The 18,079-nt window shown below is 41.2% G+C and overlaps 1 protein-coding gene across 2 annotated transcripts in view; it reads right to left on the bottom strand.

Moving 5' to 3' along the window:
- Positions 1-18,079, bottom strand: part of TLN2 (talin 2) — a 367,623-nt gene that overhangs the window by 94,703 nt on the left and 254,841 nt on the right. For both annotated transcript variants that reach the window (XM_034782956.1, XM_034782957.1), the window contains exons 25-32: positions 16,979-17,113; positions 16,436-16,564; positions 15,467-15,569; positions 12,134-12,342; positions 10,881-11,000; positions 8,454-8,651; positions 6,255-6,394; positions 2,561-2,654 (exon numbers count right to left, since the gene is read on the bottom strand). In XM_034782956.1, the coding sequence (XP_034638847.1) occupies positions 2,561-2,654; positions 6,255-6,394; positions 8,454-8,651; positions 10,881-11,000; positions 12,134-12,342; positions 15,467-15,569; positions 16,436-16,564; positions 16,979-17,113 (1,128 nt within the window). The remainder of the gene's footprint in view (positions 1-2,560; positions 2,655-6,254; positions 6,395-8,453; positions 8,652-10,880; positions 11,001-12,133; positions 12,343-15,466; positions 15,570-16,435; positions 16,565-16,978; positions 17,114-18,079) is intronic.

An 18,079-nucleotide genomic window follows, 5' to 3' on the forward strand; every position in this document is an offset into this window, starting at 1 on the left:
AAAGAATCAAGGAAGAGCTGTGTAATCAGCCTATAAGTTTTTCCATTGACTTTCTCCTTGGCCTGTGTTATTAAAAATATCACACTTCACTGATATTTCCATACACTGGTCATGCAGTAAATCAAGGAGAAAAGTTGACTTTAAGCACAACTGTACTGTACACAGGTGATTTGAAATTTAAAAGCAAAAGAAAAAAGTGTTTTGTTTAGTGGTAAAAATGCCAGGGCAATGTCCTTGGACTATTACTGCTGAGAGTTCTTACAAATGCTCACTGAAACAGTTACTGTTATTAAAAGTGTGACAGCTCCATATCTCCACTCCCACACCTACTGTAACACACTTACCATTGGCTGGATTTCAGCTTGAATTCATCATCGTGACATCCTTCTCTTCCCCCCCAACAAAAAGCAAAGCATTTTGATGCTTGTTGCCAACCCAAAATACACAAAATCATTGGATTTGAGATTTCCCATTCACTCTGTTAATATGCCTTTGCTAAATAATATAATTAATAAAGAGAAGAAACAAAGCACAGCACCGTAACATTTCTGATTTAGAGACTCATTCTTTTTGCCCCACTGAACAAGGCACATCCACAGATGAAAACTGAGCGTCTCTCTCCTGGCAGTAGCTCTGAACTGTGGCAAAATCACACGCTGTAGCTTGAAACAATTTCTATAATAAGTATGCGGTAACAAACTGAGAGCCAAATGTGACTACACTGTGTTGTACTCACTTTCATTAGGGCCAAATTTGGTTTTGAGTCTCAGTATCATCCCACTCATACCTCATTTCCTTACAAGATCCTAAACCATTTGGCTTTAGGGATCACGACCTCTGGAATACAATCATTTAAGAAGCCCTTGCTTCTAACAGAATTGGTGGCATCTAAGGTACCTAACTAATTTATTTGTTCCTTTTGGCCTGAAGAAGGAATGATGGAAAAATGCAGGCATAAAGTACCCTAAAAGACTCAACACAGTAAGACTGTAATCAGCATTACAAACACAGCAAGAAAGCCACATCACAGTGCTGATCACATCAGCTCTGCACAACGAAAGCCAATGTCATGCTGAGGGAAGTCTTAAAGTACGAAGAGAAAACACTTTCCACCTCCCATGGCCTTTTCATTTTTTGTCTTGAATCACTATAAAAATAGCATGTGCATGTATAGGGACAATGTAGTATGCAGTGTAGTTTCCGCCTTGTCGGTACCAGGATATTAGAGAGACCAGGTGGGTGAAGTAATATCTTTTTTTGGACTGTGCTGACTAAGTTACTAAGGCTAACTGACAACTCTCCTAGACCACCTACTATAAAGAACTCAAAGATTCCCTCCTCCCCCCACTGCAAACCACAACTTACCTAGGAACTTAAAGACATCATCAAATCCTTCCCCAAACAACTTCAAGAGAAACTCTACAAACTCATCCCCCACAAACCCACCCAGGAACCTTCCACATGTCCCCCAAGATACACAAACAAGAAAACCCGGCAGTCCCATCCTATCTGCCCTATCCTTACTGAAGGAATACTGGGATTCACAGAAACCATCCTCAAACCACTCACCATAGCTTCCTTCCGGACACAACTAACTTCCTCCACAAACTCCGCTATATTAACATCTTCCCTCAAAACTACACACACTGTGTCACCCTAACTACACTGACATAAGCCCTACGCCTCTTGTGTGGGTGGAGTTATTTTGTCGGTGTACTAGGGCACTTACATCGGTGGAAGCAAGGCTGTAGTGTGGACACTGACGTAGTTAGGTTGACATAAGCCGCCTAAGTAACTTAAGCTACGCTAAATTGGTGATAAGACACTATTGCCTAGCATTTTGGAGCAGGTGCTGATTGGTTTGATATTAACGTAGGCACTTGGCCTTTCAACAAGAGCCAACTAGCTATCTACTACACAGTCAATTTACAGAGCTATTGTCACAACACTCATGTAGCAGAACACAATAGAGAGTGTGTACTAGATCACATAGTGTTGAAAGACATTCAGCTAGACTGAGATAAAGAAAACATGAGGAATTAGAAGTCTAGAGGAATATAAAAATCATGGAGTAATTCATGATCAACTTTTCTTAGATAGATGTGACTTTCAGAATCATGAATTTCCAATTACACAGAGCCACAGCAGAAAAGCTAAGATGTCACAGCTTCCTTCAGTGCACCATTAGCCATCTTAGTGAAAGATTTCTTAGTGTAAACCCTTCTCTCTGTGTCCTCTGAAAGTGACTCTTGTGTGTGCACCCTCCAACTTACTGCAGAGGAGACCGGTATCTTTATAGTCCCATATACAACTGCTCTGTCAGTGGGTAAAATGTAAACTCCCTTTGGCCAACTCACTAGAAATTGTGCTAAGTTTGTCTCCATTAGAAAGCTCTTTGCATATTTCATACACAACTAGAGGGAAAAAAATTCTGCCACAGATATCAAGTGGAGAGACAATGACACAGCAGCTCTTCAGACAGGGAAAAGAAAATGTAAAGCCCGACTGACATCTTCACCACAGGAAGGTTCACCCCATGAGACCACAAGCTTGAGAATACCTCCAGTTCTCTGAGAGCATTGTCACATTCCTTCTGCCCTGGCGCCTGTTGGGTACACAGAGTGATGAGCTGGTTAATACTCTCCGTCACAGCTCTGAGGAGGGGGGGGAAAAAAAAGACATTTTAAAAACTGACCAACTTCCATTATTTCCAATTTTGTCTTATTCATCTGTACACTATGAAAAGCAGTTTCAAGCCCAAATGTTCTTCCACTTTTCTCAACGCTGGTGCTTGTGGAGTAAGTGAACTATACCGTATTTGGTGGAGAGAACATAATATTAACCCCTGCTGAGAAAAATATAGCGAAAGAGGCGCCAAGTGAAATTGATCGACAGCAATCCTCACCTCAAACATAAGCCCTCTGTCCGAATCATTTGTCACCTAGCACATAAGCAACAGGTGGGATCTTCCTGTCATGATGGCAAGTTTCTAGGACATCTGCAGTTTTGGTTCATAAAGGGAATTTGATGCATAATAAATGTAAATTATTTGACAGTTTATTTTATTCTGGATCTAATGTTATGGTGCAATTTCAAAATTAAGCCTGGCCACACAACCACTATGATTGGAAACGTCAGAATACAGCAGCATCTAAAACCCACTTCCTAGCAAGCCAGGCTGTAGCACTTTTGTGTTCAGGGTACAACAAAAATGATTAAAAAAACAAAAACAAAACAACAACCCAACATTCCTCCCCTAAAAACCCCCCAGAACTTTAGCAACTGTGTTGCCCAGAAACCCCATGGGGAAGTCTATGGCATGGGCCCTCAACCTGACTACCACTCTGTATAACCAAATGTGGATGGAACTAAATTTTTCAACAATTTCAAATACCACACAAGCCCTGGTTTAGACAGAGTGTACTTTAGAGGATGTTGTGTTTGGTTGCTTGTTGATCAGACTCTCAGCATTATAGACCCTAATAAAAATGTGTGTTTTAAAAACCATCTTTTTTATTAAAGATCAAAAATGCTGCTAACAATACCCGATCACGCAGACGACATCAGATGCAATTAAAAGTATTTTAAATCATATGAACCTATCCTACATCTCACTGGTAAACACTGCCTTGTGCCTTCAAAGTTAATTCTCTGTGGAATATGAAAATTCAACTGAAAAGATGCTGCAGATACAGGGGTAGGGAGAGTGGGAGGGTCTAAGACACAAGCAGAATGAAAAATACGATATCAGCAAATGCCATGGTTTGTTCCATGATTTTTTTTCCAATTTGAATATTCATTTAACATAGTTTTTGTGTGTGAGACATACAAATATGTATGTGTGTCTCCATTGCTTTCTTCTGGCACTCAGACATGACATGATACATGTGCAAAACTAACAAAACTGTACGCACCATTGGAAACTATAGAGGAAAACTAGCATAGATGGACTAAAGAATGGCTTTGTGAATATCAGAGAGAGAGATGTTAGTACGATTGTAAGCTAAGAAATTTTATGTTTTAGAGCTATCCCGAGTCTGACAGTCACATGTATTTTCCATTTTTCTAGTTTTGTTTTGTCCTGTGTTTGAGACTCTGTATAGAAACTAGTGAATGTGTCATCAGCCCTTGAACAGATTTCACAACATGGCCCACACCATTCAGAGGAGCAACCCTTTGTTTTGTACAGTAGCCATACACAGCAAAGATTTCCACAATATTGGTGATGCTTAACACTTATGCTGAAAAATACAATGGCTGCCATTTGACCATCTGCTACAACACAAGTAACATATGTGTAGGAAGTTTTCTTAAATGAGGATTTCTTAAATTCAGTGCTCAGAGATGGGTAGCAGTAACTCAATTTAATACTCTGGACCACATTGTCATAGACAGTGTGACACGTACAATGCTACACTCTTAGCCAAAATTGTACAACAGCCCAGTGGAAACTGCAGTAATTGCTTAAATGGATAATGAGAGGAAAACTAATGGTTTTAAAGCAGCTTAGCAATCTTGATCCAAAGAGGAGATCCTGCACCACCTTATGAGCCAGGTTTCCCTGAGCCACCCGCAGTACACAGATCACAAGTTGAGAACCAACGAGTGGCATTGCACCATGAGTAGTGTGAGTCTGGTGAGCAAAGCATAGCACAAGGTATGTCTATTAGCACCGCAGAACAGGTCCAATCAGACAATTGGAGTTGCTGATCATTCTCACCCCCTTCTTATTACACACAGGCTGCATGTCAAAAGCAGCAGTCTATGGAACTTGGGCACTGTGCTGAAAGCACCAGCTAATGCATCACATTCATCTTGAGGCTGAGCAATTTTTATCTCATGACCTACAAAAATAGCTCTATTCATTTGTCTATGGACACTTTTCCCCCCAATACATTCTTTACTGGTGTGAATGGAACATGATACTCACAAATGGAGTCCAAGCTTCATCTTGGAAATCACTTTTATTTAATGTCTAGATTTCAAAATGCCAGTTTCTTTCCAATCTCTTAATATTCCCCTTCTGAAGACTAGTTTAATCTCCCCACCCCCCATGTTCAGCAATCCAAAGTGGAAGTAACTTATCCAGGTCTGGAAATTTTTCAAATGACTTCAAAAAACCCCCAAAACCATGAAAATGCTTTAAGAAAGTGAAAGACAGCCAGCCACACAACTACTACTATTTGTGTTCTCTGATCAAAACATGGATGATAAGGAGAGGGCAGAGATTTCACTTTGAATAGACTACACAGAGTCTATTACAGTCTCGATTTCTGTCATGGATTATGCAGAGTTCCTGTGCAACTTAAATTTGGGGAACCAAACTCCTACATAATGTCATGAAGATAAATGCAGAGATTCCAGTGGCAGTGAAAGGGATTTACATTCCAGATACGTTTTAACAGAGTTCTTCTCATTATGCTGTGAGTTGCAAGAAAGTCACCAACTTCTGCAACATGAAATTACAATGCCAGGTGTTTTCCCGTCCTCTCGATTTCCTTGCAGGCAAAGGTTACATAAGAGTGCTCTCCCCTGACCACGTAGAGACATCCAGAGTAAGTTAAGTCATCTAAATGTATTGTGTGCACTTCATTTGATAAAAGTGACTTGGGAAAAGAAGATAACATGGTGAGAGCACCGGGCAGTGGTACTGCAGCAGACCGCTAACCAGATTTTTGGGCAGCTCTGACAGCAGGCTTGCAAAAGGTCTACACATTCCATCTCCTTTATTGGGGAGTAGGAGTGCACTTTTAAGAGATGGGATCAGCAGCAACCCCCAAAGGAGGTGAAAACTCCAAAAATAAAAAACGGGTTCCTAGACAAAAAATAAAAGTGAAATCTCTCCCCGCACCCACATATGCAAGGACATTGCTTAGTACGAGTTTTCTTTGAAAGCCATGCCAGCAGCAGGCATATAGCAACATCCTCAGCATCTGCATGTGTGAGAGCAGGGAAGGAGGTAGATGGATGGACAAAGAACAAGCATTAGAAATAGTCTTCTTAAAAAAAAACCAGACTGGATCTTCATCTGCCGTAAGTCAGCGTGGCTCTGACTTCAATAGAGCTATACTGGATGCCAATCCAGTGTAAGCAAGCTTCCTCTGATTTCAGTTTCACTTAATAAGCTGAAACATGGAACATCCTATATGGTTAACCAAAGGTACCAGAAGAATAAGCTAACAAATAATACAGATTGCAAAGGAAAACAGTTAAACACTCTCTTAGGAAAACGAAATCAGGTGATATGCCTGTACCTTGCAGCTGCAGCTAGGAGGTTCTTAGCATTAGGAGCTCCAGGGTCAACTGAGAGAGACTTGGCAGCCAACAGTAGCTTGCTGGAGGCCATAGAGATGTTCTTGAGGTTCCCTATTACTTGAATCTGGTCCTCTTTAGTCTGGAAAACCACAGCAGCATAACATTTCATACACAGTTTGCATTAGCTAGAGAGACAGCTAAAACTTTAAGCACTGCATTTTGGAATTCAATTGAATTATCCATCTAAAACCAATGACATGCATGGGATGACATTCCAGATAGGGCCACTGAGCATCGCCTCTGCTTGCCCAGATAGGTGCCTCTAGCTCCTTTCATATAGCAGAAAAAGAAACCCATATACAAGGAGCTTGATTTCCAACAGTAAGAGCATTCACAGAGAAGTGGAAGGAAATTTAACTACTTGCTGAACAATGCTTTTGTTGTCAAGTCTCTTGTATGTCTCTGCCTGGCACATTGACCCACACTGACCCACATTGTTCGGCCAACGGGTACCAACTATATTCTAGCACCTTCTGTGTCATTTACAAGCACTCTTACTTACACCTTTACTGGATTAATGGCTTAAGCAAACAGAAATTCTGCAAAGAGACCTTCAAAAACATTTAATTGTAGGGGTGCTCTATATGAAGAAGTAATAGTTTCTGGAAAACTAAATCTACCATGTAGCTTTATTTGATAAATAATTTGAATTTGACATCACATGACATTACTTTCAGGGAATGACTAAGAAATAACTTTATACACGTGAAGTTAGAAAATAGTATTGCAGAATTACAGTATGTGACAAACAGCAGTGGTTAGATTTTTTTGTCAACGATTTATGCAATAAAATTAGCCTTTCCATGTTAGAAATATTTGCAAACAAGTTGTATTTTACTTAGTTGATGTGATCTGGGTTTCAGTCTATATATGTGAACTGCTTTCTGTATTTACTATATTTGCCCCACATGACAGGTCACCCAAGTCATATGATACTGTTTCTGTTCTGATTCAATGACTATTTAAAGACAGAAAGCATCCTTTTTTGTTCATATATTAGATGAAAACAATCAGTTATTCATGGATATTGTGTGATCGAGACAAATCTTTCAAAAGAGCCACAAGATCATTGCTGATAGGCATTTGCACTAAAATTTACATTTTTAATGTCAGTGAACAGCCTTGTGACTAAAGGCCTCTCACTCTAGCGTTTGTGAGTAAGTGATTAAGAGCTGACCAGCACCAGCACAGCACAGCACAAATTGATGGATTTTGTTTGCAAGAATATTCAGGGTTGCTTTTTGCTATAATAGCCAAGCTCTAGCCACAAAGCATTAGGTTTAAGGGACACTAAATATAGTGATGTTGAAGAACACTGATTTGTAGCTTGGAGCCTGCAATTCAACCAGTTAGCTGCAGAATAGGTAAAAACAAAGGTGGTAGCAGGGCAAGTTGACTCATTCTACACCCCACTAAATTTATTAAAGTCACACTTAGGGTATTGTGCTGACCTAGTGTTCCTTAAGCTACATTTCTGGACTGGAGGAACAGGGGTGAAATAATTCCTTTGTTTCCATGTCCATTCAGTCCCTGGGCTTCCACCTTGCAAAACTACACAATGCTGTCAGACACGTTGCACTTTACCAACCTTCTCTACAGGTTGACTCCAGTCTTCGACAGATCCGTGGATGTGATGTAAAGTGTCTGCTCTGGTGTCACATTGAACAGGAGATGCCAAGTTCAGTTTATAGGGGTTTTACTGTGTGCTGAGTCCTCTTCGTACTCTGATTCTTTGGGGCATTGGGCATTCAAGCTCTAGAGCTGCTTAAGTTTAACTAACTTAAACTCAAATTACACTCCAATTGCACCAAAATAGAAAGTGGTCCTTTACAAAGGTTCTAACCACTGGAAAAGGCAATGGATTAGTCTATCTTCAGCTATACAGATCACAAATCAATTACCACAAGGTTCACACTACATGGATGAGCATGAAATCTTAGTTTCAACAAGCACCAGGAACAGATATACCCATCTATCTTGCACAATATGCAAACCCCACCATGCTCTTGTCACTTCTGAATGGTAGATCTGACTCTCCGGTAACATCCACTGCCTCCATATAGGTTTAGACTAGCACAGTTTAACATCCCTACATGCTCAGTGTAATACAGCTATCGACTACAGTCACCAAAACTCACTTGTGCTTGACCAGCCATTTCAATACCGGCATCAAGGAACTCATCGAAGTCATCACTGAACTTGCCAGAGGCTGCAGCCAACTCTCCGCTTTGGCCCCGGGTAGCATGAACCACTTCCCCCGCCGACTGGTTCAGGTCAGCTGCAGCCTGGTTCAGTTCACTTTGGGCTTCTTGGAAAGATTTAGAACTTGGAGGCAGCTTTAAGAGAAGACAACATGTGTCTTAGTGACCACAGAGACCAACCATTCAGACTAGCCCTTAATTACGCAGTTCAACACAATTCAAAACATTAAAGTAATGGCAGTGTGATCTTTGAACTTGACAATACTCTGCATAGATTCCATGGCCAAAAGGGACCACTGTGATAGTCTAGTTTGACATCCAGTACCTGGATTGTTAGGATTTCTTTTATTTCAGAGATGACCCGAACCATAATCCTGTGTAACAACCATTCTGCTGGCTGGACAGACTGTAGGTACTAAACTCTAAATGTCTTGCTCCGAAGTGCAGGACTCTGCCAGTCGAGCTCAGAGCCGGCAGCCCATTAGCCAGGAGGAATAGCAGCTATCTTCAGGCTCAGTCACAGAAGGGAACAGACCCCCTTGGTCAGTGTTACTCTCAGGTCCCAGCAGACCCTAAAACTTCAGGATTGTTCAATATATAGAACCAGTTCTGATTTTTGGGGCTCAAATCCATTTCTGCTTTAGCTATTGGCAAGTTAGGGTCAAGTAATTGATCCCCATCTCAGAGGAGACATGGAAATACTCTGATTTGTCCTTTCATTCTAAAATACTGGCAGCTGTAAACTAGTGTGATGGGGCAAGGCCAGATGGCTACAGTAAAGTAGTGAGGAACAGGTATGTTAGCCCCAGGCTAAACAAATCCCTGGTACCATGGTAACCAAATGGCAGTCGCTCCAGATTAATGAAGACACCTGGGGCCAATTAAGATCCTTCTAGAAGGCGGTGGAGATAGCTAGGTTGATTGGGATACCTGAAGCCAATCAAGGACTGGCTGGAACTAGTTAAAAGTCTCCCAGTTAGTCAGTGAGGTGCGGGTGTCAGGAGCTATAGGAGGGAACTGCGCTGCGGGAGAAACAAAGCAGCACAAATCTATATCAGGTGCAAGGAAGGAGGCCCTGAGGTAATTGTGAAGAAGATATTGAGTGGGGGCTGCTGTGGGGAAGTGGCCCAGGGAATTGTACGTGTCCTATTTCCAAAAAGTCAGCTTCCATAGCTGCTAATTTTAGGGTCCCTGCGCTGGAGCCTGGAGTAGAGGGTGGGCCCAGGCTTCCCCCTCCCCTCCCTGATTAATCACTGATACTGGGAGACAACAGAGACTGTGCGAGGGAGGGTTGCTTCTCCTCACCTCCCTTGCTGGCTTATGATGAAATTGGCTCAGTGAGCTGTGACCCTTGCCTCTAGAGAGAGAAGGGCTATGTGGAGGGTCTCAGTGAGCTTCTGAGGCTAGCAAAATCCGTCAGGAAACACAGGACCCACGGAGTCAAGGACAGAACTTTGTCACACTAGGCACAAACTTTGGAGGCTCCGGTATTCCAAGGCATTATCCACTTCCCAAAATAAGCTTCACAGAACAGATTTACAGTAACTGAACTGAAAATGAGCTCTGTGTAAGCTCAGAAGCTTCTCTTTCACCAACAGAAGTTGGGCCAATAAAAGATATTACCTCTCCCACCTTGTCTCTGTAATATCCTGGTACCAACACAGCTACAACACTGAAAATTACAGTAGCTGTGTTAGTATTAATTGGCTCCTAATTGTGTTTGAGGCCTGAATTGACTATTGCATTCATGGAAGTACTTGACTGATTGTACTTGAATGTGCAATCCTCCATTCATCTGTGGAACAGGTGGAACTAGTAATGGAAGAGTAAACTTGACCAAACAACAGAACACCCATATGCCTCAGGCAAGTTACCAGTTTGCCAGCTATTAGTGACATTCAGGGTGGGAAATAGGGACATGACTTGTAATTTCATTTAAACAGATTCACCACAGATTTTTAGAAGGGATGCAACAGAAAAATAGTGAGATTTAGATACAAAGCATCAGAAGGGAATATCCCCAGGTGGCAGGGATCATGGTTCTTATACTGACTCAAAAGGATCACTTCTAGGAAGAAAACAGATTGTATGTTTCAAGTGTCCACATCCATTCAATCATTGGTCCCTCTGCTGAGACTACAACAAAGGAGCAAATGTTAACCTAGGCAGGGTTAGCAATCTTTACAAGTCACAAACATGGAGACTTCCCAAAATCAACAGAAAAGCAGTTCAGGATAAAAAATGGCTACTATACAAGACTGACTTGTAATCTAGAGTATATCGGCTATTCAAGAATTTAAATTGTGAGAAACCCAGGCCAGATTTTTACTTCTGAAACACCATTTAACATCAAAGATTTCTCACCGAATCAACAAGCAGTTTCTTGCTGGATTCTCCAATGCTCTTCAAGGCCACATCAACATCCTTTTGTCCAGGCAGACAATTCACACAGTTATTTAATGAGTGAGACACAGCTTTGGCCACCTGGAAATATACATACAGGCACAGGCAAAACAAATGAGAAATTCCAATCAGGAATAAGGTCCTATACCACAATAAAATCTAGCTAAAGGGCAGTGTGTTTTGGAATGTCTAAATCCTAATCCTGGCTTAACAATGACTCCTCCTCTGAGGCTGGTCACTTAACCACTCTCCCTCAGTTTTCCCATCTACAGGGGAAACTAGCCAACGAACCGGGTGTTAGTTACAGAAAAGCTTTAAGTATTATTGTTCACACAAGCCTGCAGCAAGGCTGCCTGGGGGGAAAGGAGCAAATGGGGCGGTTTGCCCTGGGCCCCCTGTTTTAGAGTGCCCCAAACCAAACGGCATTGCAACCTGGTGTGCAGGGTCGCAGTGCCCCTCAGGTTTGGCCTGGGAGACACTGAAATCTCTCATACTGAGTTGCAACACCACTCACTGAAATCCTCCCCATCCCCCCACGATGGAGGGACTGCTGGGACAAACCTGAGAGGAGTTACGACTCTGCATGACAGGTCATAACACCTGAGGCGTGAAGCCAGGGCCAGCCCCGTTGGACAGGAGTCAAGCTGCACCCCATAGTGATAATATTTTTGGAAGGATGGAGGGCCTGAGTTTCAGATATTTCCCCAGATTCCCTAAAACCTCTGTGCAGCTCTGCCTCAAGGCACTATTACTTAAAACATGTCTCTCAAATTTTGATTTAAAAATAGTCAAACTCCCTCAGTAAACAGAAAAAGGACCTTTCGTTCCGATAACACAATGATGAGATCCAGTAATGCTCAAACATCACTTGTTTAGAAAGATGGATGTGTTACAAATACCGCAAGTCGACTCAGGACCCTTCATTTGGTAACATCAAATTTAATTATTTTTTCTATTTCACAATCAAGAGTATACTGCCCAAATAAGGCATGGGCTAAAGGCCTTATTCATATGCCGTAAGGTACAACAGGCACATCACTGCATCTCTTAAAAAGAAGCCTTTGTAAAGAGAATTACATTAACAGCATGTCTCCCAAAGGTGCCTAGAATATTACATTCCAGAACTGGCTGCATTATTAGTGCCCTGAGCTAAACATGAAGTCACTCTCTGCACTTTTTGTACAGCAGGAGCACTAGTCCAGGTTGCAACTTACCTGAGCTAACCTCTGCTGACTTTCTGCATCCCCAGGTGCAACCAGAGCCTGTTTTGCTTCCTGAATAAGCATAGCAGAGCCTTCCATGACATCCCTTGCAGAATCTAACATTGCATGTGCTGCCATTGGGTCAGTGGTGGATGCTGAAACGCCTCTTGCTGCCTGAGCCAAAGTCTTCAGAGCTTGAGCTGTCTCCCTGGCAGCAACCCCTACATTCAGATTTCATTAAATACTTGGTTAGTATCCTCTAAGGCGCAATGTGTATTCTTTTATGGCAGCTGAATTGCAAGGTAATGACCCCCTTTCTACAGAACATTGCAAACATTTTAAAATGAGAGTGTTTCAGATGTGAACACGTTTGAGAAATAACCACAGCAAAGCCATAAAATCAATATTATACCCACAAAAGCTCATTTCAGGGTGGTTCTAAATCACCAAACAGATCTTTTTTTATGGAGGGAGAAGAAGAAAAATTTAACAGTTTCAAGTTACTTCCAATTTAGCTAGTGAAAAAGTACAAGTCTTAGCTACCAGTGGTAACAAGTTCAAAAAAGACTAAATGACTTAGGATTTAGACTCTTATTGGCTTCCAAGGAGACTTAGGGCCCTGAGAGTCTAAATCTCTTTGGAAAATGGGACTTAGGCTTTTGAAATTTTCACCAAAGCTGGATAGGGCACAAGCTGAAATTGAAGTATAAAAGCTACACAGAGGATTTCAAGGAGAAAGCAGCACAGTAGCATAACTTAGTTTCATCATGCAGACAGTCATGTAGCAGACCTATGAAAACTGGCTTGTGTAGCCTGTCTGACCTATACTCTCAATATGTTCACAGCCATGTTGCCAAGACCTGTGACCCTGCAAGGAGTGGAAGAAAGTAGCTATCTTGTGTTTAATTCATCCTTACTGAAATGCTATATAGTACTCTGGAACTGTTAAATGATCTTTATTAGCCCCCAGAGTAACGGAGGTAAAATCATTGTCTACACAGCAATGAACTGCATAACAACACACTCCATTTATGTAGGTGGTCTTTTTCAGTTGCAGCACAGAGGTTAATTCTGTCATTCCTACAACAAAAATACTACAAAAAAGGTTCCCATTCACTGCACCAGTCTGCTTTGTTACATCACTTGCTTTCCAATCTATAAATATTTAGACAGTTACACAGCTGGGATGTAGTTTCACAACTTAATGAATACAAATTACATGGCTGCCAATTAAAAGTGTATTAATGTTAACATGCTCAGTACTACAATTGCAGAAGTAAAGTAGGGTTAATTCTATGCACTGATCGGGTTTGCCACTGTTTCTAGTTTCCATCCCTCTCTTCAGTGACCTGCAATACAAATTTTGCCCTGGCCTATTCCTTACTTATAAGCCACAAATAACTCCTCAACTCTCCCCAGAAAAATCCTCTTTTTTCTACATTAGAAGTGTCAGGTTCTGAATTCTTTTTTCCTTCACTAGTTACTTCCCACTGGAATGGGAGTCAGGAGTCCTGTCTTCTAATCCCAGATTATCCACTCACCTGCTGTATGACTGTGTGCAAGTCACTTCACCTTTCTATGGCACCTTCCCCTTCCCTAATTATTCTGATTTGTTTATTTAACCTTTGACCTCCTCAGGGCAGGGACACTCATAGCACACAGATCAATAGGGTCCTGATCACTGCTGAGCCTGAGATGCAGCTACTGTCAGTCTCAATAAAAGGGAAAATGAGGAGATGAGTTTTAATATTTCTGGCTCCAACCCAGTCCTTTAAAGATCATGCCAAAGTCCTCCAGGAGACAAGTCAGCACCTGAAATGTCGAATATAACAGCTGCGCAGATTTATAAAAGTGGGGGAGGGGTCATCACATATCATGCAGCAACAATAAAAATAATGCCTGATGGTTCAGTCTTCATTTGGGGGCAGTGAGTTTCAGTCAAACAAAACAAAGGAAACTCGCAAATGAACAGAAGGACAAATATGAACTGCAGTGACTCTTCCACCAGTGGAATATAAAATTAGGATTAACAGTACCCAAGTGCTATGCAGTAAACAACAAAACACCCATAGACCACCACCTCAGCATTTGTTCAAGCACAAAAAGATTTTCATATTACCAAAGTTTGTATTGGATAGAAAGTACGGAAACAGATACTGAAGAGGACTTTCAACTACATAGGAATGCATTACTGGCTAGGATTTTCTAACCTAACAGCTATCTTATTGCTTGATTTTAAAAGAGCTACTAGATTTCAGCTTCAAGTATCAAGACTTCTGAATTTTCATTGGACATCCAACACTGACTTCTGTATGACTATGTAAAATTTGTGTCATCTTAATCCAATTATATCCAGTTCAAATGAAAGCAACTGACATCTGTGTAGTCTTGATCCAATTACATCAAATTAAACAGTAATTGCCATAATGATTATCAATAATACTTAAAAATATCCCATTTCAGCATTAACGTCAACACCTACTTAGAGAATTTTAAGGACTAATATTTGACGTCCATTTAAATGTACGCATCCTTTTCCAAAACAGAAATGTAAACACTTTTTAGAAACAGACCTATTTCAGTAAAATAATGCACACAACACGCGAGCTGGAGTAACTGTGGAAAACCACACATGGAAAGATTGTGCATCCATGTCATCCACTGGCTTTATCCCTTACTATGCAAATCTGATGCATGAATTAGAGATACTAACTGCATGATACATGTAAATTCAGAACATGCAGTAAGGGGTGCACCGTTTTAACAAACACATCTTGTGTTCAATGCTCTTCAAGGCCACATCAACATCCTTTTGTCCAGGCAGACAATTCACACAGTTATTTAATGAGTGAGACACAGCTTTGGCCACCTGGAAATATACATACAGGCACAGGCAAAACAAATGAGAAATTCCAATGAGGAATAAGGTCCTATACCAAAATAAAATCTAGCTAAAGGGCAGTGTGTTTTGGAATGTCTAAATCCTAATCCTGGCTTAACAATGACTCCTTCTCTGAGGCTGGTCACTTAACCACTCTCCCTCAGTTTTCCCATCTACAGGGGAAAACATAAAAAAACCAAGTGCTTTCAACTATTCAATATGCACATTGCAGCATTTTCAGCTTAACTGGGGTCTCACAACACTAATCTCTAAACCACATGGCATTTAATTGTACACTGAAGAGCTATCTCCTCCACAAAAAAGGTTTGGATTGCCTTTTTTTTTTTTAATTAACAGAAGCCCCAACTTATATTGAATATACACTGCTAGACAGCAGCCTCTGCAACCTGGTATGTTCTTTTACAAAGTGTCTTATTTTCATTAGCAATTTCCAGTAACAGTACCTGTGTAGTGCTCATTGCCTTGAGCAGCGCAAGTCAACAGCTGGGCCATTGATGAACCAACAGCTTTAGAGGTACTTCCGAGGTCCTGCGCACATTTTTCCAGCTGTGAAAATATTCAAGAGATAACAGTCTTTGTTTAAACTGAATTAAAATACATTTTCCTTCCAAGAGCAATGGAAAGATTTCCCGCCCCCTCCCTCCCTCCCTCCCTCCCTCCCAACTAGCATCCACCTCAGCTACTGAAACCTACACCTTGCTGCCCTGCATTAGTGAGTCTCAGACCCTTGTATTTTCATTGTACAAGTTGAATGAAATGAAGGTAGCAAATAGCAGGCACTATGAGAAGGAAATTAGAGCTTTAAAATTTAGTTCTAATAATTAGCAATATAAATAATGACATATTTTTAAGAACATATTTTGCTCTCTAAACCCAAGGTAAAAAAAAATAAAAATCAAGTAATGAGCTCGTGTGTATTTTTCATTACAATGTACTGGCTAAACAAAGGAAAGAAAGACCTTAAAAATCTTTATGACAGCATCCTTAAAAGCTGAATTTTTTTCCCCTCAGTACTCTAGGGAAGGAGGCCCTGCCTCCAAAAATTATTTCCGCCAGAGAACACTTTCTTATTGGCATAAGGATGTTTCCTGGTGTCAGAGCTGGAACAATTCGTATAGTGGCGGTGCTCAGAGCCATTGAACCAAACTGTAACCCCTGTATACGATGGAAACAACTTCAAGCTCAGGGCTGCAGCAGCATCACTCCCAACACCCCTACTTCCAGCACCTATGCGTAGTGTTGGGAATGGATTTTGGAAGAATATCTGTGTAAAATGCCATTGGAATGAGCATGTGACTGACTCCTTTTACCAATGACACCTTAAAACTGAATTTTAACAACAGCTCACTCAAGTTATGGGACAGAATTCCTAAATGATGACCATGCTAAGCCTCTTCTGCCCCACTAGTTACCGTTTCTCCTGGGAGTGGTTTTAACTGTCCATCTACAGCGGCCATCTTAGCATCTTGCAGTTCATTTCTGAGTGTTTGGACTGTGTTCAAAGCAGAGTCAATTTCCATAGGGCCACATGCTTCATGAGCCTATCCAGAAAATAGACAAACAGAAACCGTTAGGATCATTAAGCAACTGTCCTACCACCAAAAATGGGAAGATTCATCAGTGATCATGTCTTGGAAGATTATCTGTTTCTGAAGAGACTATGCAGACACCAAAGATCATCTTGGCATGCTGCATATCTTGGATACAAAACTACTGCACAACATACTTAGCTTGCCAGCAGAGGAATTCATTGTCCAGAGCCACAAAGGAAACTGAGACATATTTAGCACCGTTCAATTTCATTTTAGGTGATTAACTCACAATCAATAGAGCTAAAAGAACAGCAATGAATACAGACTTCCAAATGACATTTCCTACTGCACACAAACTTTTACAAAATCAGGTGTTGTAAGCCACAGTTAACGTCTAACTGCTCAAAAGGGATATTGACCCACCTTTTGGGAGGCAGTTCTTAGCTCAGCTAAGCTCGTTGCAAGGTTCTTGGCACACTGACTTAGCTGCATTGCTGCGGCTTGGTCACTTACAGTAGGTACTGCAGCTTTGGCGGATGCCACCATCTTACTTCCAGGCTATTTAAAGATTAAAGAAGAATGCGTTGTGATTCATCAGCTCGTGCCTATAACCTTGTATAAATGCTTCTATTATGAAACTAGGTCTAGAACGGACAGAACACTTAGGACACTAAGTTTTGCCATTATTTGCCATTACCACTGTTTAGGCTGGCAGCCAACTGACTACTAGGACCACTGCAAATGCATTCAGTTTTACCTATGCTTTGTCCCTATCCAATCCCGATTCGTGTATTCACATGTTGTGCCTTGTCATAATCCTGAGCAGTGGGATCTCTGCAGCAGCCATTGTCTTTGCTTTATTTATTTGCACAGTGCCTAGCTCAATGGGTACCAATGTCTGACTGGAGCCTCTAAGTGGCTCCTGTAATATAGATAAATAAATAAATAATAGGGAGTTTAAATATTTAAACAGAACAGTTTATCAGTTGTGCATATGTTTACACAGACATACATGGACAATATACATGGTACATTTGTAATTTCTTGCAACATTTCTGAATATTTAATGTTTTCCTTCTCAATATTAGTAAACAGAAAAAAAATCAGTTAAGTAATAAACCAGCACAGGATCTGCGGATAACACACCTTGCTTACCTTCCAATACCATGTCATCTCCATGGGCCCCAAGTACTTAAACAGACAAGGTGAGTAGTCCTAGTGACTTCAATGGGACTATATGGGTGAGCTAACTGTGACAGGGTGCTCCAGTGCTGCATGGAGTACCTTAATGACAAATTAGTCAGAACAGAAAGGGGATAATTGCCCTAATTAAATCATGGCAGGTCAGGTGAGGCTGATTAGGTCTGGCGCCAATCAGGCCAAGCACAGAGAAAAACAGCTCCGGAGCTTGAGTGGAGGCAGTTTTAAACACAGGAAGCTGGCGGACTTGATTTGTCATTCTGGGCTTTGTTCTTTTCCTTTGTGCTTTGGAATGTGTTCAGGGAAGGAAAATAAAATGTGCAG

This window comes from Trachemys scripta, chromosome 10 (genome assembly GCF_013100865.1).
Source record: "Trachemys scripta elegans isolate TJP31775 chromosome 10, CAS_Tse_1.0, whole genome shotgun sequence".
Classification (NCBI taxonomy): Eukaryota; Metazoa; Chordata; order Testudines; family Emydidae; genus Trachemys; species Trachemys scripta.